Raw genomic sequence first — 27,326 nt, 5'->3', positions numbered from 1 at the left:
CAACATTTATCCTTCTGTAACTGGCTTTTCACTTAGCATAATGTCCTCTGAGCTCATCCATGGTGTCCTAATGGCAGAATTTCCTTTATGAAAGTTGAGTAATAATGGATAAAGAAGGTGTGATGTATATATGCCCTGGGCTCCACTTTACATCCCAGCTCCATTATACATTGTGCCTGAAATTCAGGTCATACTAAACCATCTCTTATTATTATTCTCAAATTAGTTAACATACAGTGTAGTCTTGGCTTCAGGAGTAGAACCCAGTCATTCATCACTTACACCTAATGCTCAGTGCTCATCCCAACAAGTGCCCTCCTTAATGCCCATCACCCATTTAGCCCATCCCCCAACCACCTCCCCTCCAGCAACCCTCAGTTTGTTCTCTGTCTTTGAGAGTCTCTTATGGTTTGCCTCCCTCTCTGTTTTTATCTTATTTTTTTCACCCAATAGGCTGCACATTCTCCTGCCTCTGAGCCTTTGCACACAGCTCTTCTTTTGCCGGAAACTACATCCCTTTATTTCGGCGCTTGATAGCTCCTTGTCATCTTTGAAGAATCATTTCAACTTACATCTTCTGTGAATAAGGTCCCCACCTCCAGTTGTCCCCCAGGAAGACCATTTGCTGCCCCAGTACGCCTGATGTTCCTTGTCCATTCCTTGGCAATTTTGTCATCTTAAGAGTTGAATTATGGGATATTTCCTTACACTGTGATTTCTTTTAGATGAGAGGATATATTTTTACTAAACCCTCTGTAACCTGCTTCTAGCAGAGCATCTGGCACGTGGTGTCACCTCAGTAAATGTTTATTCAGTGACTTTAGACAGCTATAAATAGGAAGCATGAGTAGGTGGACAGCGCTTGGGCTATGACAGGACAGAGCCTTGATTTCAGATTCCTTCTCTGGCCCACAGGAGTTGAGGAGCCATGGGGAGACCTCACCGTCTCTGTGCCTCCTGATGCACATGTGGGAGACAGTGATTCCTAAACACATAGGGTTTCTAAGAGAAATAAATGGCATGAATCAGTTGCTCTGTGCAGCACATATGGGCTGTGTAAAGCATTTGCTGGAAAGATCATAGCTTCTCAAGGCAGTTCTCAGAGAGAAGCTCTCCAAATGGTTCCAGAAAGGCTGAATCATTGGAATAAGTGCATAGGCTCCCAAGGGGTTACTTAGAAGCAATCTCTCCCAACTGTTTGAGAGGACGTTGGTATGTATTAGGAAATGCAGCTTTGCTTCCTACTACCTAGGCTTATGCTCAAACAGCACCTTGCCCAGGGCTGCCCCAGCCCCAGCCCCAGCCCCAGGGCCCTGGTGGCAAATTCTAACATATTTCCAGCTTTGTCTGCATGTTCTGATCAACCCTTTGCAGTTTAACAAGCTCCAGGCAAGTTTCCAACACTTCTTCTAAGCACAGGAAGGTTTCTTGGGTTCAAAGACTATCATTCCTGGAGCTGGCAGAAAGATCTTTCTGACACATTCCACCCATGTGGGGCAGATGGTGTTACAGAACCTTCTGCCTGATGAGAATCATTGCCTGTGATTGAGATTGCCCACCTCTCGTGATGGCCTGCCATTTCAAAAATGCTTTTCCATAAGAAGCCTGTTTTGGTTCTGGGAGTTGGTTTGAGGCACTTGGACATGTAGCACCAAAATGTTTGGATCCATAGTGCAGACCTGGGAAGACCTTTTCCCAGGATCCCCTGAGCCCACCTGTCACTGCCTGGTGAGGTATATTCCCCATGCTCCCTACTGGTTTAGAAAGTCTGTTGATAAATATATACAAAGGGGCACAGAATCCATTACAGAAATGAGAATAAACAAAACTGGAGACAAGTGGAATTTAATAAGTTCAGCTAAGCATATAATAAGTTACAATAGCTGGGATGCCCTGAAGTTGCTGAACACACAATAAGGGAGGAGGAATTTAACTGTAGTTAAAATGCAGTGTGCAAAGCAGGTTGTTTTTATTAGGAAAAGGATATTATACAAATAGAAAAAGCTCAGCAAAGCTTTCTTAGGGTGTCTATGAAAAGCAGGAGGGCTAGTTCAGATGAGGCCAGAGAGTGAGCAGTGCCTGGGGAAGGGAACTGAAGGGGTTTCACGGAGGAGGCAGTGCTGTGCAGACCAACAGGGAACACCTCACCTCCTCCAAGGCTCCTTGAGGTTTTGCTAAATAAAGCAGGTAGGTAATTCAGACGAAGTTCAATGGAAGGAAAAGATAACTAGAAAGAAATTGTGTTGCACCTACAAAGTAGCACAAGTAATATAGTAAACATATTACTAGCAACACACAGAAGAAAAGATCTTAATCCAAAAGAGTAACAGCCCTGGGAATAGAGTTTTCATGTGCTAGAATGGAACAACGAGGGAGACCTTGCTGGGCCTTTGGAATATTTAAGTCGGTGTAGAACCTGAGACCAACCACAATGATGTCATCCTCTCCTTCCTCCTGCACCACCTCCTTCCAGCCCTCCAGCAGTAGTGCCTCCTGAGAATGCAGCCCTGTTTGCAGAACACATCCTCAGTCATCTCTGCATTTATTCATCAACGTTATTTAGTACTCTGGGTGACAGGCTCTATTGCAGGTGCTGGGTATACAGAGACAAAGTACGCATCTGACACTGTGAAAGGAACTTGCTGACTCTCAATCTGTTGAGTGAATTAATTGAATGAGCGAATGAAAGGTTGAGTGAATGGGTGAGCCTATTTGGTTATTACCCTTCCCTCATAGAGGCCGCAGTCTAATAGATGGAAACAACAAGTACAACCAGACTGCTTCCATGTATTCATATAGGAGTCTGTACAGGACCCAGTAGTCCCCTGGGGAGTGGGCCACTCACCATAAAAAGCCAAGGAGAACATCCCATAGAGGGAGGGAGGCATCCTGAGGCCAAGCCTTCCAAGATGACCTTCCTATCTTGTGGCCACCTTGGTCCTTGCCTGTAGTCCCAAACATAGGCACATCCTTGAGGGAATCCTTGATACCTGGAATGGTTCAGCTTTTCTACTGGACCCTTGGCCCAACTGCTTGCACACTCTGTCCTTTGCCCACTGATTCTGGCCATTCCAGGGTGACATCTGATCCAGCCTGTGGCCAAAGATCCAGCCCCGGTGCCAGCTCCAAAGTCTACCCATGTGATTGACCCACACTCCCCATAGCTGTGACAAGGTCCCTGCAACATGGCAAGCAGGTAGCCCGGTCACTTTAAAATCATCCTGTGCTGGGGGAGCAAATGAAGGTCATTCCAGAGTCATTCGGCACTTATTAAGAGGATCATGGTAAAAGCAAACAGTTGTGTGGGAAAGGACAGGATCAGAGCAGGGGTACAGGGTCTATCACACTGTTTGTGAGCTGCTTCTTGCCACCCACTGTGGCCCCTGGGCTACCTCTGAGGGACCTGGGGCTGCCTAGAACCTTGTGAGGACCACAGAAAGTCCTCCTCTTCCAGCTGGTCACAGGGTGAGGAAGGTAAAGACAGAATTGTTGTCACAGAGCCCTAAGGAGAGCTCAGGGAGTTCACTTAGCTGGTGAGATGGAGGTGGCCTTCTGCTTTTTTCCTAAAGCCTTTAGTTGCTAATGACTTTGAGTGGGATTTGTTCAAGTGATTCTTTGTGTTCAACCTTTTTTTGTTCACAGTCATTACTCACTATGTTTAGTTTGGATATTTGAGACAGCCCAGCCTGGCATATTTCCCATCATGGTACTTTATAAATGTTCATGCTGATTAGAACTTTTATTTTTCATAATGACCCACGAATGTAATGATAATGCAAGTAATAGTCCATATCTAATGGCTTCTTGTCCAAGGGCTAAGGGAATTTATTTAATGTATTTAGTGCCAAACTCCTAAAAGAAAACTATTTAAGCTGTTGCATTCACTTATGCTTTTTTATGAATCTCTACATAATAAAAAGGAATGGCTTATCTCGAAAACTGGGAGAAAAGGAAGTTCGGGTCACTTGTGGTGACATTTTTGGATTATCTGCATACTCTCTCGTCATCACAGAGCAGCTAAGAAGCTGAAGGTACTAGGCCAATGACAGGACTAGGACACTCCAAGTGTGAAGCTGGAGGTTTGCAACACCTGGGTCTTTTCCAGATGTGGGGGAACTACACCACTCAGTAGCCCATATGCAGGTCATGGGTATAGCTGGTTGCTGGTAGGCGGGAGCTTATTTGCAGGCATGGGGGGGGGGAGCATCTGGAGTGTTACCCTCCAAGCCAGAGAGAGGAGCCTGTTGAGCAATCCCAAAATACTGGAACCTTCTCCTCCCGGAGCATGACTGAAATAAATGGAGAAGCTCTTGAGACTGCCCCACACACCATGAGCCTTTTCTTCTCATCCTGAGCCCTTCACCCGCTTAGTGTCTGCTTCTGGCCATCCCTCGACTCCATCTCTGCTCTCTTGTGCACATTCCCCAAAACCTGCTCTCAGTAATGTCCTGAGGGTGAATAAGTGTAGCTCATGGGTCCACTCTCGCTGGGGTGCTGGCACAATAAACATGAGCTTTAATGGTGCAGTGAGAAACTTTGGGTGCAGGAAAATGGATTTCAGACTGAGAAAGAGTGGCCCGAGGAAATTTTGTGTCACTGAAGTCATCCTGAGGATAGGGATTCCACTTCACCCTGAGTAGGGTTGCCAGATACAATACCAGGCACAGGGCTAATTTGAGTGTCAGCTAAATAATAAATGACTTTTTAGTAGGAGCACGTCCCAAATATTGTATGGGCGTACTTAATATTAGAACAATCATTGATTGTCTATTTGAGCATCCAGTTTAACTGGGTATCCTGTATTTTTATTTGTTAAGTTAGAAAACCTCATCCACGAGACCTAGCCTTGGTGCCATCTCCTTAATGTGGCCGAGGATGAGGCACTGTGCCAGTAACAAAGTGGGTACAGGTGAGTGGGTACACATGGTGGCACCCTCCTTCACCCCCAGACTGACATGAGCATACTGCTTCCACCTTTTGATCTACCGGTTATTTTCGTGAAGAGCAGGTACTCATGGTCTACTGTGTGTTCAGGCTATGGTAGGTGAGGGCACACGGTTAAACCCTTACCCACTTACTTGGAAGGAATGAACATTAACAGTGACACAAGCAGAAGCTGTGAAACCAGAACTGAGTTCAAATCCAGCTGTGCAGCTTTGGGCACATGATACTCTCTCCATGCCTCATTTTCTCGTCTGTAAAATGGAGATGATATCTACATCTTGGGTCCTCGTAAGTTTTCAAAAGGAAACTTTGAAAGCGGCTGTGTGTCAATCCTGCAATGTGCCACCTAAACGCCCCTTCAATAAAGTACCAGTTGCCCCAGCTGCTGGGAGAATTCTTGGCAGAAACAGCTTTCAGCTGTCAGCTCCTTCAGCCTTGCTGCGGCTGCAGGGGGGCACGTTGCCCAAAGTTAACCCCCTTCCTGAGGGCACCCCATACAGGGACTGATGAATTCAAGGGTGTAAAGGCTCATCCATCTGAGACCAACCGAGTACAACTTGGAAAGAGCCTTTCAAACTCTAGAGCATCACAGCTTCCCTTCCTCCACTGCCCTTCCTGCATCCTCTTCTCTTCTACGGCTGTTGATAGCAAGGGCGCTCCTAAAGAAACATCCTACATACTACACCGTCTTAGAGTCTGCTTCCTAGGAAATCCAACTTGTGACAACATGGTATGATTCAGCCCTAGCATAGAGTATAGGGGCTGAACCCATAGACAGCTTTAATGACAACAACAAAAGAATGGCAACAGTAGGGTCAAGCATACAATACTGATCTAGTTTTATTTACACAGCATCTCCTGCTCCTTCTTAAAAAGGGCCTCCTTCCTGGTGGTGATGTCGCTGACATAAGATTGTGATGAATGCAAGGCCTGTGTCTGCCCCTGTGCCTCTCTTGGTGGTAGACACGGGCCTGGAGACACAGCACATGCTCAATAAGTGCTTGGGCAACATTTACCAGCTTGGTCTCAGAAGATCAGATGGAGATCAAATTCAGGAGAATTTGCCTATCAGCGTGTGCAGAAGAGACCTGTGAGTGGCTGCAGCTGAAAATAAGGGGCTTGGGGATACTCTTGGCCCATAAAATAAGGTCGTGTAGGAAGAGGCCCTAGAAAATGGTGGGTGAGAAGTGTAAGGCAGGGCTGGAGAGAGAGCAAGGCAAACCCAGGAAACGTAAGGTGTCAGAGGAGACGAGGCAATAAGTGGGGGCCAAAGGCAAGTGGAATTATGAAGTGAAAAGCCTGTGTGCCAGGCTGAGTGTGATCTTTATATCCAGGGTGATGGGGGCTGCTGGAAGGAGGGGAACAGGTGTGGTCCAAATTGTGTTGTAGAGGCTACTCTGCCTGCAGCAGCGAGGATGCCTTGGAGGGTGCAATATGAGAGATGATTGGAGGCAATTGCCACAAACACTTCCACGGGCAGGGACGGGGGGCGGGGCTTGGCCTGGTCAGTGGGCATGGAAAGCAGAAACCCAAGAGACATTTATAGGAGGGATGATATGTATACAAGGTAAAGGACAGATTAACAGATGGGAGAGGGAGGAGTCGAGGTGGATATCTAGGTTTGGATCTTTCCTCATCTCTTTGCCTACCTAGCTCATCATGCAAGACCTGGCTGAGGTCCAGCCCCACCTCCTGAATGCCTGCAAAAGTAGGTTCATTATTGACTTCCTCTTCCTCTGAAGTTGCTGCAAAACTGTATCTGAGCTCTCCAGTTACACAGTTAGAATTCCGAATCCTCTTTTCAATTTCTTACGTTGTTGGGAGCTTCTCCGAGCATGAAGCCATCCCCTGTCTCCCCATCACACACACTAATTCTATACTTCTTTGTCCAGTGGACCACACTTGGGTCTCTCTCAGAGTCTCTTCCCATGCTGTTCTCTCTTCTGGAATGTCCTTCCATCCCTCTCAGCTTTCAGGTCTCAGTTTACCTATGTCACTTAAAAAAAAAATTTTTTTAATGTTTATTTATTATTAAGAGACAGAGACAGAGCATGAGTGGAGGAGGGGCAGAGAGAGAGAGAAAGACACAGAATCTGAAACAGACTCCAGGCTCTGAGCTGTCAGCACAGAGCCTGATGCAGGGCTCCAACTCACAGACCATGAGATCACGACCTGAGCTGAAGTCGGATGCTTAACCGACTGAGCCACCCAGGGGCGCCCCCTATGTCACTTTTGAATGGTGGTCCCTCCCAGCACTCCCACATAGGTCACTTCCCTCTGACATATATCCTCATAACATCTTATACTTTTTTTTTTAGCATTTACCCAAATTACTAGTGTAATTACGTAGTGCTGTATCTCCAACACCTAGCCTAGCCCCTCCCCACTTATCATAGTTACTCATTAAGTAAATATTTCTTAAGTGAAATTGTTTCTTGTGCACTACACTGTGTACATGAGCAGTGGGAATTCACATTCCATTAGCCTGGTCTTATTTGTGGGTGGAAGCCATTTTGCAAGTTACTTTCTGTGAGATGAAGCTACTGCCTCCCTCTCCCCCAACGCCCTTGAGTAAGCAGCCCCCATTTCATACAGGTTTGCTTTACAGCTAATTCCCTTCCCTTATGCTTTAGGAAATCCCATTTTCTCCCATTCCTTACTCAGTCAAGTTGGACATAATCCACATCTCCAAGACATAAATGCTTCATGAATCCGAGAGATACCTCCGGAGAGCCTGTTATGCACAAGCCCTGGGGACAGGCCCTGAAGCCAAGATTTGTCCCCACATGCACTAACTTCAGCTCAAATGTTCCCAAAGGAGGCCTGAACTACCTGTGACTGGAGCCACATTGGCTGTGGAGCTTGGGTGCCTGCCTGGTTTATGTAGTGTCTCAGAGAGCTTGCTTTGTGAGGATTTTAGAATCGCATGCCAGAACACGGTGTGGGGCTTGTTAAACTCCTGTAGAAGAGAAGATGAGGTTCCAGCTTACACTGTTGAGAGAAAAGGTCCTGGCACCTTGTCCCCTGTATGCTCCTCTCAGCTTCATTTCTGGTCCCTGTTGCTCAGACTGTGTAGGCAGAGGCTGTTTCATGAAGACATGGGGGTAGAGGAGCAGGTGCACTCATTGGCACGGTGAATACAGGGTGCTGCCAGGCAGTTAAAAAAAACAAATCACCCTACATAAAAGCATGGGGATGCTCTGCCTTTGACTGTGTCACTCCTTAGGGCTAGAGTCACCTACCTGTGGTAGGAATTTGTCAAGAGCTCTGGCTTGGAGCTTCAGCATTCTGCCCAGCAGCGGTAAACAGAGAGCTCCCCTCTACAGTGCTGAGGTAGGCTCTGCTAACTGGTCTCCACCAGCTCAGACCATGGATGCTATGGAAAGAGCTATGGGGCCTGAGTGTACCTGTGTGTGTTTGTGGGGCCAGGGGCCAGGGCGGGGCAGGGATGAGATTAACAAATCAAGGCACAGGTAAATCAAATAGACCAATTTCAAAATCATTACCTCATCCCTGAATTCCTTCTTGGAGAGCCTCATCCTTTGGAGGCTAAAAGACATTGAAAGTTCTCAGATTCTCTTTGCAGGAAATGGGAGCCTTGAAATGGAGAGTGTCTGAGCATGATCCATCACTGGTGCCTTGGGGACAATAGGGAGGGAGGAACAGAGGAGAGTGATGGCAGCATGGGAGATGAGAGAAACATCATGGTGGACATGGGGCTTCCCATGTAAAGAAGGGATTTACAGGAAGAAAGGGGCTGGTGTCAGAAAGACATTTTTCTGATCCCACTGATAGTTAGGATGGGTGCTAGTTCATTTACTGACCCAGCACGTATTTACTGGTGCCTTCCATGGGCCAAACACTGTCTCAGCTGTGGAGAAACAGTGATGGACAAAACAGATAAAGCCTCTACTCTCAGGGTTTCTATTCCAAAGGGGGCTGATAGACCATGAAAAAGTCAAGAGTTACAAAGGGTAATTTCAGGTGTGATCATTATAATGCAAAGAATCAAGGTGTGATAGGATGAGTTGGGCGGTGAGAAGATACTTCAGTGAGAAGATATTTTGAGGTCTTCTGGGAGGGTTTATTTGAGGTCTAAGCTGAGGGCTGAATGATGAGAAGGGACTAGTCATCTCATAGTGGGAAAAGAGTTCAGGCAGAGGGAACAGCTGGTACAGATACCTCAAGCTAGGGCTGAGCTTGGTAAATCTGAGGAGCAAAAGGGAAACCACTGTGGCTGGGGCAGAGTGGGTGAGGAAAAGTGGTGGGAGATGAATCAGGAATGGATCTTCTAGACTATAGGAAGAAGTTCAAATTTTGTCTTAAGTGTGGTGGGTAGCCTTGAGAGGCTCTAAGCAGAGATGCCCATGGCCTGCTTTATTATCAGATTTGCATTTTGAAATCATCACTCTAGAAACTCTGTGGAAAAAGGATTGTAGGGGACAAGGGTGAAAACATGGAGGCAAGTTGGAGGGTTCTTTGTGAATTTAATCAAGATATGGTATTGACTGGGGATGGGAGATTGGCAGGTGGGAGAAGAGAAGTCCCACATTCTCTTATGTTGGTATAGAAATGGCAGAACCTACTGATTGGTTAGTGTGGACAAAGAAGGACTGTTGGTTGGTGAAAGGCAGGAATCAAAGTGCCTCCTGGGGTTTTTGCTTGAATAGCAATAATGGTACCATTTTCTGAGGGGAGGAACAGGCCTGGGAGGGAAATCAGAAGTTGCCTCCTATTCCCAAGTGGCAGCCAGAGGTGAGGGTTTCCTGAACATTTGAATGGGAATGATAAATTATACCTGGTCAGGGACTCATCTTTAAGAAAAGAGCATGCAACTCAGATTCAAAAGCTTAATTCCTTGCTTTCTTCCAAAGCCAGAGGCTGGGTCTAGGGCACCCTGAGTATGCCTAGGAATTCTCTTTGCATTGTGCATTGGAAAACCCTAGAGGATAATAGCTAAATGACCACCGTGCAAACATACCTTCAATCTAATTCATTACGCATTTGCTGAGTGCCCATTATCAATGATTCTCACAGTCATGGAATAACTAGTAAGTCAAGGGATTCCAAAATTCTGGGACAGAGGCATGAAGGCTCACTGTACTATGATTATGATTTGTCTCAAAAACAATTTCCAAAATTGTTAGGCCTGAGATATAAGAGTAAGAAGCTGATTTTATATCCTTATCCATGCTTTTTCTTTCTCTTTTCTTAGAACAGATTTAATACCAACCCTCCTGGAGACAATCTTATTTACCTTTGTCTTGTCCTACCTTCTCAGCATAGATACATAGGCTGGATATATAATGTTCTTTGCATTCTGTAGCTCCCCCATTCATTATCCATTACTTCTCCTAGCAGAGAGTTGGCAAATGAGTTTCATCTTATTGATTAGATTTGCTTTTATTGATTTATAGAGTTTGCTAAAAACATTGTGTTGGGAAAGAGTCTGAGGTCATGCCCAGACTCAGTGGTATTGATTACCCATGCCCCTCATGGACATGAGAAGAGAGGTTCTGTCCACTTGTTCCAAGATGTCCTAATTACATTTTACCTATGTCAACAAACCCCAGATATTTCTAGGAATATACTTCTCCTCAGTTTCATTGTTCATGCCTAGAATAGAGCTCTGTACATCATAGGTTCTAAGTAAGTATATATTGAATGAATAAATAAAGTTATTGAATGACTAAGTGAATAAATAAATGAGAGAATTTTTTTTTAAAGTTCACTCTGTGGGGGCTGAAAGCACGATCAGGCACCTTGTGTGCCTGGCAGTCAAGAGAAAGTGTCTCCTAAACTTCCAGCCACAGGGCAATTAATGAGGGCCCCAGCTGCTAGGTGTTGAGACATCTTGGCTCTGAGACCATGCCTTCCATAGGCTGTTTCCAGCCAATGACTGAGTGTGGGGATACTGGAGGATCCTGGGACAAACTTACTCCTGGGAGACATGGGATCTGTTTGACTGCTGGCTCTGAGATGAAGATGGCCTAGGGCCTCAGCTTTATCAAGTTCCACTTAGATTTCATGACAGAATAAGACTCCTTCACCCAGTCTTCTCTTTTCTCCTGCATGGGACTTAAGCTTGCATTAAGGTCTGAAATCATGTCCAGCCTCCTCTTCCCTTTTCCACTTTTCCCTCATTCAAGTATTTTCCCTTGTAAAATCCTTGCATGTTTAATCCCATCTTGGTTTTTTGTTTTCATTTTTTTGAGGGCCTGGACTGACATGTCCTGCTGACATCAGAAGAGACCAGGACTCTGGGCAGCAAGGGAGGGCTTGCTCATGTCCTTTGTGAAGTAGAGTGAGTTCCTGGAAAAATGTCCAATGGGAGGAAGCATCACTGTTGAGAAATCCAATCAATCCTTATAAAAAAAAATGAGAAAATGATGTTGAGAATTAACATGTAACTGTCTTTATAAATGTCTCAATTTTTGCTAATATATAGGACACCAAATAATCCACTATCAGTGGCATGATACCCATCTTAAATTCAATATAATGAGCTCTGCATAATTAATTCCATTTATCATTCTGTGTTCCTAAGAATCTTTTAGCCTCTCCCAACCCTAAATCAGTTCATTGGTAGTGCATTTGTATTTTGTTGCAGATAATATGCATGTCTTCTTTCTCATCCAAATGTCCTGTGACAATGTGATTCCATAAGATAGGAGTTACTTTTCCTCCTGTGACCTACTCAATTCCATGTAATTCTTCTTATAACATGCTGCACTGCTCCAGACCATTGTTTATCTTCTGCCAATTTCCTTTATAGACCTTGTCCATCTTTTCTCTTTGTTTTTCTTTTCCTTGTTTCTTCCTTGTTCAGTTATCCCCAGAAGTAGTGTTGGTATATGTGGAAACCAGCATTCTCTTGATCGATCAAACGTTATTCAGAAGTAAATATGTCCAAACCAGAAATGTTGGTTAAGAGAATTTATATTTGGGGAAGCAACATTGTGCATGGGGTCTTCATAAGATAATTGACACAAGCAGAAAGAGCGTATTCATTCATTGAGCTTTTAACACACATGTGTTGACTACCCACCATGTGCCATGCTCCCCCGCTTCCACAGCACCCAGGAGACCAGGGATCTCACCCATCTCTTTTGGGAAGGATGCCTTAAGTAAGCATTGGGAGACTCTTCTAGCTGGCAAATACCTGTTCTATTTACCGCTAGGAGAAATTGACACCTTTAACAGTGGAGTTACCCTTTAAAATCGCTAAGATCATGATTTCTCTTTTGAGACACACTGGTTGCCTCTCAAACACTCTGAAAATTCAGAGTACAGATTTATTTCAGAAATTCATCACGATGCTTTTAACCTTTGATGCCTTTTGCAGGAATGATTTATGAAGTTTGTTTCTTTTTATGGCGGCTTCTCCAACCAGGTTGCAAGAGATATAAGGACTGTGATTTCAGACAATTGTTCTCTTGACAGCATGCGTTCAAGTTCATACAGCAAGAGAAGATGCTTCTCTTGCTTTTTCCAAAAGAATCTGAAGCTCTGTTCTCTGCCCGGTATAGCAACAATTGGTGTGCAAGCAGTTCAGTCAACCAGTTGCTTTTCTTTCACATCCAGAACCAGAGAAAGGACTGATCTTGTCACTATATTGATCAACTTTCCTCCAACTGAGTTGAATCTAAGAATTGATTATGTGAATCTCGCCTTGACAACTTTAGATATCTTTTCTTTCTCTCCCTCTCCTCTATATCCTTGTTCTCTCTCTCCTCTGTCTTCTCCATTCACATCTGTTCTTTTTATTTATACGTAAAGAGTGAGTATTATGCTGTGAGTCCTTTGCCAGGTCATAGAGCAAATTTGGTCTCAAAACACTTTAATACTCATATCATTGAAAATCCCAAAGAGTTCATGTTTTTGTGGATTATGCCTATAGCTGTTTATTACATTATTAATTACAGCTGATACAATTTAAAATATGCTTTTATTGATTCAGTTAAAATAATAATAAACCCATATGATATTGACAAAAATACTTTCTCTTAAAAACAACTATGTTATCCAAAGTAAAAAAATAGTGAAGAGAGTGCTATTGTTTTATAGTTTTGCAACTGTCTGACTTAATAGAAGAGAGCTGAATTCTCTTATCTGCTTCTGCATTTAATCTGTTGTGGTATCATGTTATATAACCTCTGGAAAATTCCATAGGGAATGAGAGCAAAGGAATCAAATAGTATCTCAGTACTTTTATGAATATAGTTTTGACTTTGTGAAACCTCAAGGGTCTTAGGGACACCCAAGAGTTCCTGGGCTGTACTTTGAGAACTGCTGTACTAGGGTTAGAGATACAGACACGGAAAACCCAGCATCTTTCCCCACCATCGGCTAGAGGAAAGACACAAAGGATATTTACAGCCCGGTATAGTACTTACTGTGCTAAGGATAGGGATGGGGCTATGGGAGCACAAAAAGACATTATTCAGTCTTGTGTGCGTCCTCATGGGTGGAGGGAAAGGGGAGGCTCAGTGAATACTTACCTGAGTCACTGGCCTGAGCTGAGCTGAGCAGGTGATACTGTAGACATTTAATTGCAAATGGAACAACCCTGTCTGAAACCCTGCCACTCAGGGCTGATCATGAGGGTGACCTAAGGTATTTAGCTTGCAGCTTTATTAGGATCATGTATTTGGTAGTGGTGGAGGGGAGGCTTTTTTTTCTTTTTCCTTGTCCTCTACTATCAATATCCCACAACTTGCCAGAAAGGAGCCAGATAGTCCACATAAATAAGAAGTGAGATTGGCCTGCCAGTGCTTTCTTTTGGAAGCAATGAGAAGCAGATGGGCATTTTGCAGTGAATATACTCTAAACCAGATAATTGCCATTCATTGTTCTGAACATCTTGGAATCTAAGGCATGAAATGGAATTTGCAATAAAAATGTATCACACATTTCCTATCCTCTGGAACAAAGTTGATATCATAAGCCACAAAGGTTTTATTTATTAGTTTGACAGTAGAGAAACAAAAATATGGTGTTTCTATCTGAGGTTAAAAGGAATTTACACTGTCACATCAAATCCTTTCCCTCATTTTTGAATATAACATTTTAAAAAATTATTCAGTGAGTGTGATGGTTAGTTTTCTGTGTCTATTTGGCTAGGTTATAGTATCTAGTTATTCAATGAAACACTAATCTGGGTGTTGCTATGAAGGTATTTTGGAAATGTGGCTAACATCTACAATCAATTGGTTTTAAGTAAAGGAGATTACCCTCAATAATGTGGGTGCACCTCATACAATCAGTCAAAAGGCTTTAAGAGCAAAAACTGAGTTTTCCCAGAGAAGAAGAAATTCTTTGTCAAGACTGTAGCCTCAACTCCTGCCTGAGCTTTCAGCCTGCAGACCTGCCCCATAGATTTCAGATTTGCCAGCCCCCATAATCGTGCAAGCTAGTCCTTTTATATATGCACATATACACATACAGACATGTATACACACATATGCGTGTTATGTATATGTACATGTATTTATCTATCTCTTTCTATCTCCTATTGGTTCTGTTTCTCTGGAGAACCCTGATTGTTGTCCCATCGATTTCATTCTTGGCTATTTTGTCCCTTTGTGCTCCCCCAGGGCACTTGATCCAAGGCTGGACCCACAGGAGATGGAAACAAATGTGCTGTTGCATTGACCTCTGGGCAGGGGGAAGAATAACCCGTTGGGGTGGGACTCTCAGTTCCTCCATTAGGGACCATTTAAGCACTTGACTTGACTGATTTAAGCACTCGGAACCTCCATAACCTCACCCATGAAATGGAGTCTGTACTTTCCTCTCACAGGGATGGTTGTAAGGATTTAATGAGATTACAGCAATAGAGCCGGTCACATAGTAGCAATTCCTGATTATGTTGAGCAATGGTAATTACAGGAAGAGTTTTAGACAATTAACATTTAGTAGCATAAACTGCAAAGTAAGTGAAGGGCTGATTTTGGGGGTTAAAGATGTTTAAAAAGTAGTGAAGTATGAGATACTGAAGGAATAACACTGTTGGGAAATTAAAGCTGTAGCAATCATTTTGTTCGGAAGGTAAGACATTTTGTGTGGAAAAATGAGTTGGCTCTAGCAGCTGAATGGGAACATTATACTATCACAATCCCTGCCTCCCCCTGCCCTTCTTCCTGTTCCAAAGGATCCTTTTGAGTGGCTCTCAGTCTTCTTCACAGACTTAATCCAATTTCCCCATACCCTGGAAATTCTCTTAGGTCTTTAGCCCACCAATAAGTTTATTGGGTAACTTGAACACTGTCGAGCTGGGGTACACTGGGTCCCATGTGGGTCCTAACCCCAGCCCGTGGGTGTTGAGCTTCAGGATTAAAGGGACTTTACTGTGGACATACAACATGCTGGTCACTGAGTCAGCTCTGACCCTGGGTCTCGTTTTGTCTTCCTCCCAGTAACCCTGCGGAATTGGTATTGCCTACATTTTATAAAGGAGAGGGAGCAGAGGTCTGGGAAGATTGAAAGACTTGCCTAAGACATCCTGTTGGTTACATGGTGTCAGAACTATGACATGAAACCCAGTACCCCTTGCGCCCAATCTTGAACTTTGTCTTAGGGCAAGCTTTGGGCAGTTGGCTTTGTCCAGATGGCTTATTCAGAGACAGCTAAAACTCACTTTTGTAAGATTACACAATCGTCCAGTGCACATTTCTCCCTAGCTTTGCTCCTGGCTCACATGCCACTACCCAATGGGATAATGGAATGTGGTTCGTACCCAGGCTGGAGTAAAGACTTTAAGAGAAACCACACTCCAAACAAATGAGTATTCATGAGTGGAAAATGACAGAAGGGAAGAAAAAATAGGAATGGTATGTAAGTGGATTGATCAATGGATATAAGGAAAGGAGATAGGAAGGGAAGGAAAGCAACATGTTGCCCCCACTGAAGCACCTATCAAGCAGTTACAGATTAACAACTCAGTCATCTTCTTTTCAAATGCTTTTTAAACCCAATTAAAGCAGTGAAATTTAACTCTCATCTTCTGTGAATATTTGCATGTATGAGTCACACACATGGGATTTGTATTTAAAACTCTCTAATTGGTACCTCTAGCAAGAAAGATTCATTGCCTCTAATTAAGTGATGGCAAATGTCACCTTATGATTTGGGAGGCACACCCTCTTTCTATTTGGGTGATGTAGAAATACCTGCTCATTGGAAGCACAGTGCTGCTAATTGCTTCAGGCATTGGAGGTGCCAACAAGGCAGAGGTGTGCTCACCTCATTTACCAATGTGCTGGGCACTGTGTTAGGTCCTGTGGATATCATCATGACTCTTCCCTGAAGAGGGCAGGTAAAGAGGGGTAGGGAAACAGCTAATGGCGATGCAGTGGACTTGTAGCATGAGATCAGGTGGTACAGGGTGACGTGGGTGCAGAGGAGGACAATTGGAGGAGGTGGGGCTGGAGGTGAATGTGGAAGGATGCACAAGCAGGAGTCAGGAGAAAGAAAGAGGCGAGGAGTAGATGGCACAATGAGGGTAAAGATGTGGGTAATCAGGGAGCTGGTACCTTTGGGGAGCTTCCTCTGATCTGCTAGTTGAAGGCAGGATTACTACTGATGGATCATAAGCAAGCAAGTGCAGGGTCCGATTTGCCTGTAGGCAGGCTGACCTCTCACCTGGACAGGGGCCCTGTCCTACCCACACTTTGGAATTAGGAATAAAAACACTTTTTAAAATGCTATTACAATTATTATAATTAGAAATCATTTTATTATAACAATAGATACCCGGCTCAAACTATTACAAATACAAAAAAAAAATTGGTGCCTTGGCAGAAAAATTGAAAGGTTTCATTTGACAACTTCAGACCCCCCACAGCAAGCCAATGAGTCCAGTTGGCAACCTCAACCACTCCACAGCAGGTTGAACAGGACATCTATTGGAAAACCAGAGTGGGCGATCAAACTCTGTACTTCCTACAGCTGCTTGGGGTGCTTCTCTTCTCTCTGCTTCTTGGCTCCCAAATCCTGTCTCCTGGTAGCTTTCTCTCATTTTAATGGCTTCTCAGCTCCCCCTAAACTTTGAGTGATCATTACATGAATACAAGCCCCAACTCCACATGAACTTTTATCTCAAGTGTCTAGCACCAAATAAATTATAGGTTCTGGGCCTGCCACCTAAATAAAAGTTGAAAGGTCCAACCAGTTGGCCCAGCCTACCCCACTCATTGATTTCCCATTGGGATGGATATCCACTCTTTCTAAACACCTCCACCAGGGCACCTAGTCAGAAAGGGGAAGTTGCACATCACAGGCAAAAGACCAGTCTGACTACAAGAATGACCTGGGATATAAGTTATCTTCTCTAGAGCACTTTGTAATCAGTATAGTGTTTTTATTTTACTAACAGAGGGAAGCATTGGAGTTCTGAGGGTCAACTTTAGGATGAGAATAGAAAGATTCAAAGGATAAATCAACAGCTGCTTGGTCCCGCTGCTTAGATTGAGTGTTAATGCACTTTTTCAGAGGTGGAAGCAAGGAGAGGGAGGCAAGGAGTGCTCCTGAGAATGCATCTGCACTCTAGTTAAAGACACATTGGGTGGCAAGACCTAATTTCTCTGTAAATGGAGCAGAAATATCACACTGGTGTTTCCTCTGTATGAGTGCAAAGACACAGGCATTTTTCCAGATGCTGAAACAGCATGGGAAAGAGGCAAGACAGAGGCAAGAAGCAGTCCTAAGGGGGCATGATATGACAGAGTTCAGCCTCAGAAAGAGTTGTGTTGCAAACAGGGATGTTATCTTATGAAGAACTGATAAAAAGTCAGTTCCTCTGAAGTTACATCCAAAGGGAGTAAAGTGTGAGCTGACTGGCCTCAGTCTATTGGAACAAAAAAGCAGAACTGTTGTCAGGGGAGGGAACAGATTGCGTAAAGAACAACAGCCAAGGCACAAGCATCAATAGCTATTGCTTCTTTCTGGAAAGAAGATGGTTCTCTGGTATCCCATGAACGTAGCATTTGGAAGTGGCTTCTGGAAGAATCTGTACATGCCAATAAACCCCGAGTGATGTAGATACTATCTATCAGTCCAGACTCTTGGCTGGACTTGCCCCTCAGACTTTGTTCTCAGCTAAACCTAACTATTTACAGTTCCCCTATGGTGCACCAGGTGCTTTTACCATTGGTCTTTGCCCAGGCAGTTTTCTCTGCCTGCGACTCCCACATCCTTTATCCCTGCTTAATTCCTACTACTTATGACTTTGATTCTACTGTCTTTAGGAAGTAATTCTGGATTACCATGGCTGGATTAGTGCTTCTCCTCTCTTTTTCTATAGCACTCTGCTTTTCCTTTGCCTCTCTATCTCTTACCATACTGGTTATCATAGGTCTTTCTCCAGTCTGAGGGTCCCTTGATGGTAAGAAGTTTGTTCTTACCACATATTTAACACCACATTATAAATTACATGTATAACATACATATAATAAAATCCAACCTTTTAAAATGTGCAGATTGCTAAATTTTGCCAAAGGCATGCAGAAATATAACCACCACAACAATCAAGATACAGAACAGTACCATCATTTAGAACTTCCCTTGTGTCCCCTGTACAAGCAAACCCTACCCCATCCCCAGACCCTGGCAACTGCTGACCCATAATCTGTCCTTATATTTTGGCATTTTCTAGAATGTCATATGAATGGCATCAAATAGCATGTAGTCTTTTGTGTCTGGCTTCTTTCGCTTCATTTCACCAGAGAAGTGCTTTGGATATTCAGTCATTTTCTTGTATGGATCAGTAGTTGATTTCTTTTTACTGCTGAGTCCATTATATAGATACACTGCAATTTGTTTATCCATTCACTAGTTGATGGCCATTTTATTTTCCAGTTTGGCACTATTCTGAATACAGTTTCTCTGAACATTTGCATATAAGTCTTTTTGGATAATTTATGTTTTCATTTCTCTTGGGTAGATCCTAGGAATGGAATTGCTGAGTCATTTTATAAGAAATTGCTAAACTATTTTCCCAAGTAACTGTATTATTTTACGTTCATACCAGCAGTGTATGAGAGTTTCAACTGTTTCACATCTTCATTAGAACTTGGTATTGTCACTCTTATTTTAAACATTCAGGTGGTGGTATGGTGACATCCAATTGTGGCTTTAACTTACACATCCTTGATAACTATTAATGTTGAGCATCCTTTCATGTTCTTATCTCCTCAGGTAACAGGTGTGTTCAAATTTTTGCCTTTTTTTTTTACAGATTATTTTTCGCATTATTGAGTTATAAGAGTTCTTTATATGTTTTTGGATACAAGTCCTTTGTGAGATATGTCTCTCAAATATTACCTCACAGTCTATGGCTTCAAAAAAGTATTTTCTGAAGAGTAAAGAATATAAATGTATAATTTTTGTAAAGTTTGATGTATCAGTTTTATTTTTACTCAGTGCTCTTTTTGTCCCTTGTAATAAATCTTTGCCTAACCCAAGGACACTGAGCTTTTCTTTTATGCTCTCTTTTAAAAGTTTCATAATTTTAAGTCCTACATTTAGGACCATGATCCATTTAGAGATAATTTCTGTGTATCATGTACAGTAGAATTGAAGTTCTTTTTTTAAAATATGGATATCCAATTTTTCCAGAAGCATAAACGAAAGACCATTCTTCATTGAATTTTCTTGGAAAGAAAATTTGTCAGAAATTAATTAACCACATGTATGTCTATTTCTGCACTCTTAATTTTTTTTATGTTGATCTGTAGGTCTATCTTATGTTAATACCATACTACTTGATTAGAGAAGCTTTATAATAAGTTTTAAAATTGAGTAGTGTGAGTCCTCCAACTTTGCCCTTCTTTTTCAAAATTGTTTTGGCTATATCAGTTATTTAAATTTTCATATAAATTTTAGAATTAGCTTATCCCTTAAAAAATCCTATTATTTTGATTTGGGGTGCATTGATCAATTAGGGTAAAATTTATGTTTAATTATATTGAGTCTACTGAACCATGAACACTGTCTGTCTCCATTAAGACTGCTCCAGGTGTTCTTTAAATTCTTTTTTTTTAAACATTTATTCATTTTTTGATAGAGACAGAGCGCAAACTGGAGAGGGGCAGAGAGAGAGGGAGACACAGAATGCAAAGCAAGCTCCAGGCTCTGAACTGTCAGCACAGAGCCTGATGAGGGGCTCGCACTCATGGACCATGAGATCATGACCTAAGCCAAAGTCGGACGCTCAACCAACTGAGCCACCCAGGCACCCCTGGGTGTTCTTTAAATTCTTTAAGCAATATCTTGGCATCTTGTGTGTGCAGATCCTACATGTATTTTTTGAAAGTTATTCCTAAGTATCTGTTGGTTGTTGATGTTATCATATTAGTATTTTTTATTTAAATTTTCTTTATTTTATTTTATTTTATTTTATTTTATTTTATATGGAATTTATTGTCAAATTGGTTTCCATACTACACCCAGTGCTCATTCCAACAAGTGCCCTCCTCAATGCCCATCACTCACCCTCCCCTCCCTCCCACCCCCCATCAACCCTCACTTTATTCTCAGTTTTTAAGAGTCTCTTATGGTTTGGCTCTCTCCCTCTCTAACTTTTTTTTTTTCCTTACCCTCCCCCATGGTCTTCTGTTAAGTTTCTCAGGATCCACATAAGAGTGAAAGCATACGGTATCTGTCTTTCTCTGTGTGACTTATTTCACATAGTATAACACTCTCCAGTTCCATCCACGTTGCTCCAAAGAGAATATTTCATTCTTTCTCATTGCCAAGTAGTAGTCCATTGTGTATATAAACCACAATTTCTTTATCCATTCATCAGTTGATGGGCATTTAGGCTCTTTCCATAATTTGGCTATTGTTGAAAGTGCTGCTATAAACATCAGGGAAGTACAAATCAAAACCACACTGAGATACCACCTCATGCCAGTCAGAGTGGCTAAAATGAACAAATCAGGACACTATAGATGCTGGAGAGGATGTGGAGAAATGGGAACTCTTTTATTTAAATTTTCAATAGTTTACTGCTAGTACATAAAAATATAATTGCTTTTTTATGTATTTACTTATTATACAGTAATTTTCCTAAACTCACTTATTAGTTCTAGTAACATTTTCATAGATTCCATAGAATTTGCTTCATTGAGGATCATGTTCTCTGCAAGTAAAGACAATTTTACTTTTTAATTTCCAATCTCATTTTTCTCCTTGTCTTATTGAATGGGTTAGAACCTCCAGTACAATGTGCATAGTACAGTACAAGGTAAGAGTGGACATCCTTGTGTACTCATTCTGCTCTTGGGAGGGGAGCATTTACTCTTTAACCATAAAGCACGATGTTAGCTTTGGTTTTCTACAAAAGTTCTTTATCAGATTGAGGAAGTTCCCTTCTATTCCCTATTTACTGATTGTTCTGATTATAAATGGATGCTGAATTTTGTCAAGTGTTTTATTCAGGGACTCTTCCCCAATTTACCTCCCCCACCCCGTGCTTAAGCTGTTCTTGCATATTTTTAGGTGACCCATAAATATTTGCTGAATGAATGGAGTTGGGCTAAATATCTCTGTGAGTGCAAAGCCACACTTTAGCCCCTTAGAAGTGTGAGATGGGCTTAGGGGAACTTAATATTTGAACACCTATTCATGTCAGATATACTAGATTTGCCTAAATGATCTCATACAATTTTTACAACATTCTTATGAAGTAAGTATCTCCATTTTGCAAATGAGGGATGATGAGTAATAGATAGAATGATTAAAAAGCTGTAATATGGTTGGGATGTGGGGAAAGGGTCCTGTGTTTCATAATTCAATAGAATGAAAAAAGATAATCTTTATGTTCATAAAACAAAGAATATACAAAGGAGGATGGTTTCAAATATGATGCAAGTTAAAATAGAGTATGATTTGGTTATCTGATGGCATGAAACTATCAAGAGTCCAGTCGGTCTGGGTACAAGGAACGTCATCCGTGGAATGACAGTTGAACCATTAAGAAGGGAAAGCAATCCTTGCATAACACTCAGCTCAGCCATGAACAAAAGCCTCATAGTCAAAATCATGCAAATTTAAGTTATTGGTGTGCAGCCCTGAGGATGTGATCTATAGACAAAGCAAAGAAGATTTAATTTAGCTTACACATGAAAATGCAAATGTTTGTCAACCTTGACAAAGAGAAAGTCAAGAAAGATTTGAAGGAAGTTAGAAGGTGGGAGAAAAATGTGGAAATTGTAGGGATGTTAACACTCTTATTTTTCAAAAAGGGAACATTTAAGGCCCTCTGAGCTTCACTTCCTCACCTGCAAAATGAGCCATAAAGTCTTATATAATGGGGTTGTGATGAGGATTAATGAATGTATGTAAAATGCCTAATATGTGATAGGTACACAACTAGTAATGAGAGGAGAAAAGGACGGCAGGCCTATGGATAAAAGGAAATAAACCCATCCCCACTGATGATGGGAAACCTCAACTGTAAGGTCTATAAATCCCCTCTCTGCTGACACTGTCACTGCTCAGAGAGTAGTGGTCACTCTAATGAAAGGTCAGGGGCTCTGTGAGATGAGGGTGGTAAGTCTGAGTAATCAAAGGTCAGGGGCTGTGTGTCCAGCCCAGGGCATCTGAATAACATGACAACCTGTGAGTGGAGTCGTTTTCCCCATTTTACAGTTCAGGGAGTTGACACTCTGAGTGGCCAACTGACTCACATAGAAGTGGCCCCGAGGTGGCTAAGCCAGGCCTGAAACCCAGCAATCTAGCAACTGGCTCTAGATTCCATTGTCTGCCATCAAGTCAAGTGGCACAGTGAATCTGAAACACTGGATGAGCTTATGGCATATCCTCTATCCACATTTCTAAAGAATAGCCCCTAGGTTTAATTAAAGGGGAAAAAAGATTAATTGTTTCTCCCAACAGCTGCAAATTATTTACATTGCGTTTGTGTTGATGGCTAATAAAAGAGCAAAGGCGCATGGGGACAACCCTGGGTGGCTGTAATTCTTCCAGGGTCCATGATGAAGAACTGGTTCGAATGCCAGCATGTTAGCACGGAGGAGCCTGCTGTCCCATTCAGACCCACAGTGGGCAGAGCCGCTCTCTGACCTGGGCATGATCCAATCCGCAGAAATAGCTCTCAGGAGCCAAGACCTGAGAAGAACAGGCATATGTCCCTGCTCCACTAAACTGCCTCTTGGTTAGTTCGTGATTGCTGTGAAACGGGTGAGAAGGAGCAAAATGGTGGCCAGGTTGAGTCTACCAGCTATCCTAGAGCAACTCTTAGCTGACCTTTTGAAGCATGATGGGGTGGAAAGGGGACAGGAGCCACTGCAGCAGAGCTGTTTTCAATTTTATAAGCTCTTGCTTTATTGCTTCTCGGCCTTTTGGCTAAGATCAAGTGTAGCTCTTGCTTTGCGGTAACTGCTGAAAATTATACACTATGATATGTATATATATTTTAATGTGTGTTATATATTATAATGTGCCTGACTTTGTATTATAATATGAATATGTTTATGTACACATGTATGTGTTTTTGGATCTCACCACATATGAGAGAATTGTTGGTCTTCCCAATTGTTAGTTTTCAAGCCTGTGGCCATCCTGGGAAAGTCACACCTTGTGAAAGAAGTTCTTCATCATTTTCATAATGATCACACCTACCTCTTAGGTCCCTGTGGGGAGCGTTACGCATGTGACAGCGTCATTCAAACTGTGAAGCAGGGTGTGAGGATTGGCATCAGGACAACTTTGATTATTCTAGGGTTCCCTCTAACCTGTTATTTTGCTTCTTAAGCACCTACCCTGCCCTCAGACTTGTGTGAGTGTATGTAGGGGAATAAAGGACAAACCAAGAAGATCACAGTTGAGGAATCAGATTAATGTTTCAGGATATTATTCTTAATGCCATAGTAGAGGATGAATTGGAGTGGGATAGGACTTCTTACTGGAAGATCAGTCAGAAGGCCACTATAGGCATGCAGAGAGGTGATGGCAGGGCCAGAACCAAAAAAGGAGATGGAATTGACAGACTTGGGGTATTCACACAGGAATATTACACCAACCCTAGCTCAAGTCTTATTTAAATTCTCGGCCCTTTATGTGTGGCTGTTGACCATAAGTATCTTGTATTCCTTTGCTAGGCCTGCCTTAAGAAAGTGCTACTAACTTTATGGCTTAGAACAACAGAAATTTACTGTCTCACAGTTCTGGAGGCCAGAAGTCTGAAATCAAGTTGTTGGCAGGACCAGGCTTGCTCTGAAAGTACAAGGGATAGATCTGTCCCAAGTGTCTCTTCTGGCTTCTAGTAGTTTCTTGGCTGGTGGCAACAGAACACATTGCACTCACATGTATGCATGTCTGTCTCTGTGTCCAAATTTCCCCTTTTTATAAGGCACCATTCATTTTGGATTAAGTCCTGCCCAAATGACCTCACTTTAACTTGATTACCCCTATAAAGACCCTCTTTCCACATAAGGTTACTTTCCAAGGTACTGGAGGTTAGGACTCTAACCTCTTTTTTTTCGGGGCCATAATTCAACCAGTAGCATGTATTTGACGTGTGTTAATTTTCCATTAAATAATATGTTATTCACCTGGTAAAATTACTAAAGAGCAACTTAAACTGCTTAGGCAATTTAGACCATTAAGATAGACACAGTTTTTAAGTGATAAGAAAGCATTCAAATGTCTGTTGTATCTTTACACATATGTTGGTACATATACAGATATGTATGTATATAAAATGCAGTAACAATTTGTAATGATTAGGTTGAGGTCAGAAATTCCAGCACACAGCCATGACCTGCTAGTTCATTGATTGATAATGAATATTAACCCTGAAACATCTATTAATAGATGGTAGCATTTGAGAATTAAAGCTTTCAGTCAGTTTTTTTAAACAGTAGCTATCTACACTGGGCATCCAGGAATAGAAATAGTTGGATTTGGGTCAAGTGAAAGATCCCTGGTCTTGGACCCCAAAAATCTGCTGCCCAACTTTCTGTGTGCCTCATTGAACTTCTCTCTGAACCTCGCTTCTCTGAAGGTTCCTTAGGTGTAAAATGGGACCATCATGCTCTTTGTCTCTCATGCGGTTGTTGGATGAGAGCATATGATTGGACAAATGTGCACTATTAATAATATCATTATGGATGAGCTATTCAAGTGGTGATCTTAAAAGTCAATCTTTGTTTCCATTGTGTTCTAGTCAACAAGCACAAGCCATGGATCGAGACCTCATATCACGGAGTCATAACTGAGAACAACGACACAGTGATTTTGGACCCACCACTTGTAGCCCTGGATAAAGATGCACCAGTTCCTTTTGCAGGTGAGATGATGGCTTATTATGGTTGCACTTAGCCCTCTTTTAAACATGTCAGGAAGCCTCCATGGAGCTGAGACTCAGGCTGCCTATAGCTCTTGTCACCCTCTGTGCATCTCTTCATGATCAGTCTGTGATTTCAAAGCTCTGTGCCTCTTCTGACTTCTGGTGTGGTTCTGATTTCTGATTTATGGTTTTTTCCTTTGGTATTGCCTCCAGTGCAAGACCCTTATTTCTTCTTCTGAGTGATGGTATATTGCTGAAGTGGCCTCTGGAGTTGGAAAAGCTGGGCTAGTAAGGTCCATAGGGGAATTTTCCCTCTTGAAAGATGACCTATCGACAGATTAAGTGTGTGACCCATTGTCCCCACTACCCATATATCATGGACAGGTGAAGAATTGCAGCTTGGTAGCTTGGCAAGAGAAGAGGGAAACAAAAAAAGGACCAAGAAATATTTGCTAACGATAGGAGAGGGCTGTGCCCTTGAGATTCACAGTGGGTGTGGCTTTTGGTGGAGGAATCAAAAGACAGTGCCATTTTGCCCTCTGCAGCTTGTGGTAGAGAGTCTTCTCATTATCATCAAGATAATGACTACTTCCTTCTCTAACCTCCTGTAAGGACCAGCTCTCTGGACCAGTGTGTGAAGAATATGACTATGTCTCACATTTCCATAGACTCTGGCAAAGAGAAGGAGATGGCTGATAGTAGGGGCAGGAGGGAATGGGCAAAAAATTTCTGAAGATGCCTGCATCATGAGTAATATTGTTAACATTTTATCACTGTCAGGAGAAAGACAGGAAATTTAACGAAGGTTTTCAAGATTTCTAGAAGATTGCTTTATGATAGATGGGTGCCAGGCTGAGGTTTTCACCATGATGAAGTCTATTTTTTTCTGACAGTTTGTCTGCTACATTATGAGCTACTTGGGCAGAAAAAAACGGCTCTTTCATGCTTCTAAGAGATAAGCTCTATGAAGGCCCCTTTTTCATTCCAGAACATTGTAAAGTAAGGAGTGAGGGGGTGAGTTCAATGGGGGAAATTCAGCGTTATGTGAAGATAAACCCATAAGTATTCTTACTGAGCATCAGGGAGATACTCTTGACTCTCAGAAGAAGCTTTATCTTTATTTCATGTTAGACTGATTACCACCAAGGGCACCTAACTGTGACTTGCATGGTGTTTTAGAGTGGGGATATTTCCTTACATCTTCCAGCCATCCTCAAAGTTTCCAGCTCAACCAAATTCCACTCGGAAGTGTGAATCCCATGCTGTCTTTTCCACAAAAGAGGAGTTGTCTTTCCCAGACCTTCTTTGCCAGCCTGAGACTATTCCAAAGCATCCCCTTCTTGGATATAATTAGATGATATTGGGGTGAATCAGCAATTCTTAACCTCCTATAAATGAGATTTTAAAACAAGCACTAGCAAAAAATGTTTGGGTTATGGAAATGTTTGGTTTGGAATGCACTGTGTGCTTAACAAAATGGAGACAATATTTAAAAATTGGGAGATTTAGTGTAAGAAGGCAGGATTCTGGTTTATCTTGGTGAACCAGATAGGAAATGCAAAGCTGAGTCATGGCTTCCCTCTCTAGGCTGAGCAAGTGCTCCTGGCTTCCCTCAGCCCCTTCTCTGCAGCCTGTGTGCATAGGTCTTTCCACCAAGCAGGTCTTCTCATTCACCTTTCCTTTCAAGTGTGTGACTCTTCTTTGAAACATGACAGAAAAACGCAGTGATGCATGAAGCAGGAAGTAAAAGTAAGTTACTTTAGTGTAGTGCGTCTAACATTTTAAAAGATGAGGGATGTGTCTGATTCTTTATTATGTCTACCCTCAATGAAGCCCTGTTCTCCTCTAATAGTGAACTAGGAAACTGAAGTTGTTGAATAAACTGTTCTACCATAAAGTTATAAGCTCTTTAATGTACAGACCAAAATGGGGGAGGGGGGCACAGTTTAAGCAAATCTGATATTTGGAAGTTTGGATTTACAAAAGATTACTTCTCTTGCTTGGTTTATGGGACTACAGGACAATTAATAATTTCACCTGAAGATTCACCAAGGTGTTTCATAAACCATAA

At 42.3% G+C, this 27,326-nt stretch overlaps 1 protein-coding gene and 1 pseudogene across 2 annotated transcripts in view; both read left to right on the top strand.

Moving 5' to 3' along the window:
* CLSTN2 (calsyntenin 2) overlaps positions 1 to 27,326 on the top strand; it is a 603,610-nt gene that overhangs the window by 199,443 nt on the left and 376,841 nt on the right. Inside the window, exons 1-2 of one of the 2 annotated variants that reach the window (XM_078432293.1) lie at positions 5,915 to 6,034; positions 25,133 to 25,255. In XM_078432293.1, the coding sequence (XP_078288419.1) occupies positions 5,983 to 6,034; positions 25,133 to 25,255 (175 nt within the window). In that variant the 5' untranslated portion in view covers positions 5,915 to 5,982. Of the gene's footprint in view, positions 1 to 5,914; positions 6,035 to 25,132; positions 25,256 to 27,326 lie in introns of those variants that run through there. The other variant, XM_078432292.1, reaches the window with a different exon arrangement.
* Positions 23,291 to 23,436, top strand: LOC132684517 (U2 spliceosomal RNA; annotated as a pseudogene).

Source organism: Panthera onca, chromosome C2, assembly GCF_046562875.1.
Source record: "Panthera onca isolate mPanOnc1 chromosome C2, mPanOnc1 haplotype 2, whole genome shotgun sequence".
Taxonomy (NCBI): domain Eukaryota; kingdom Metazoa; phylum Chordata; class Mammalia; order Carnivora; family Felidae; genus Panthera; species Panthera onca.
The sequence above is the reverse complement of the archived record's forward strand: the minus strand, read 5'-3'. Positions and strand labels throughout refer to the sequence as shown.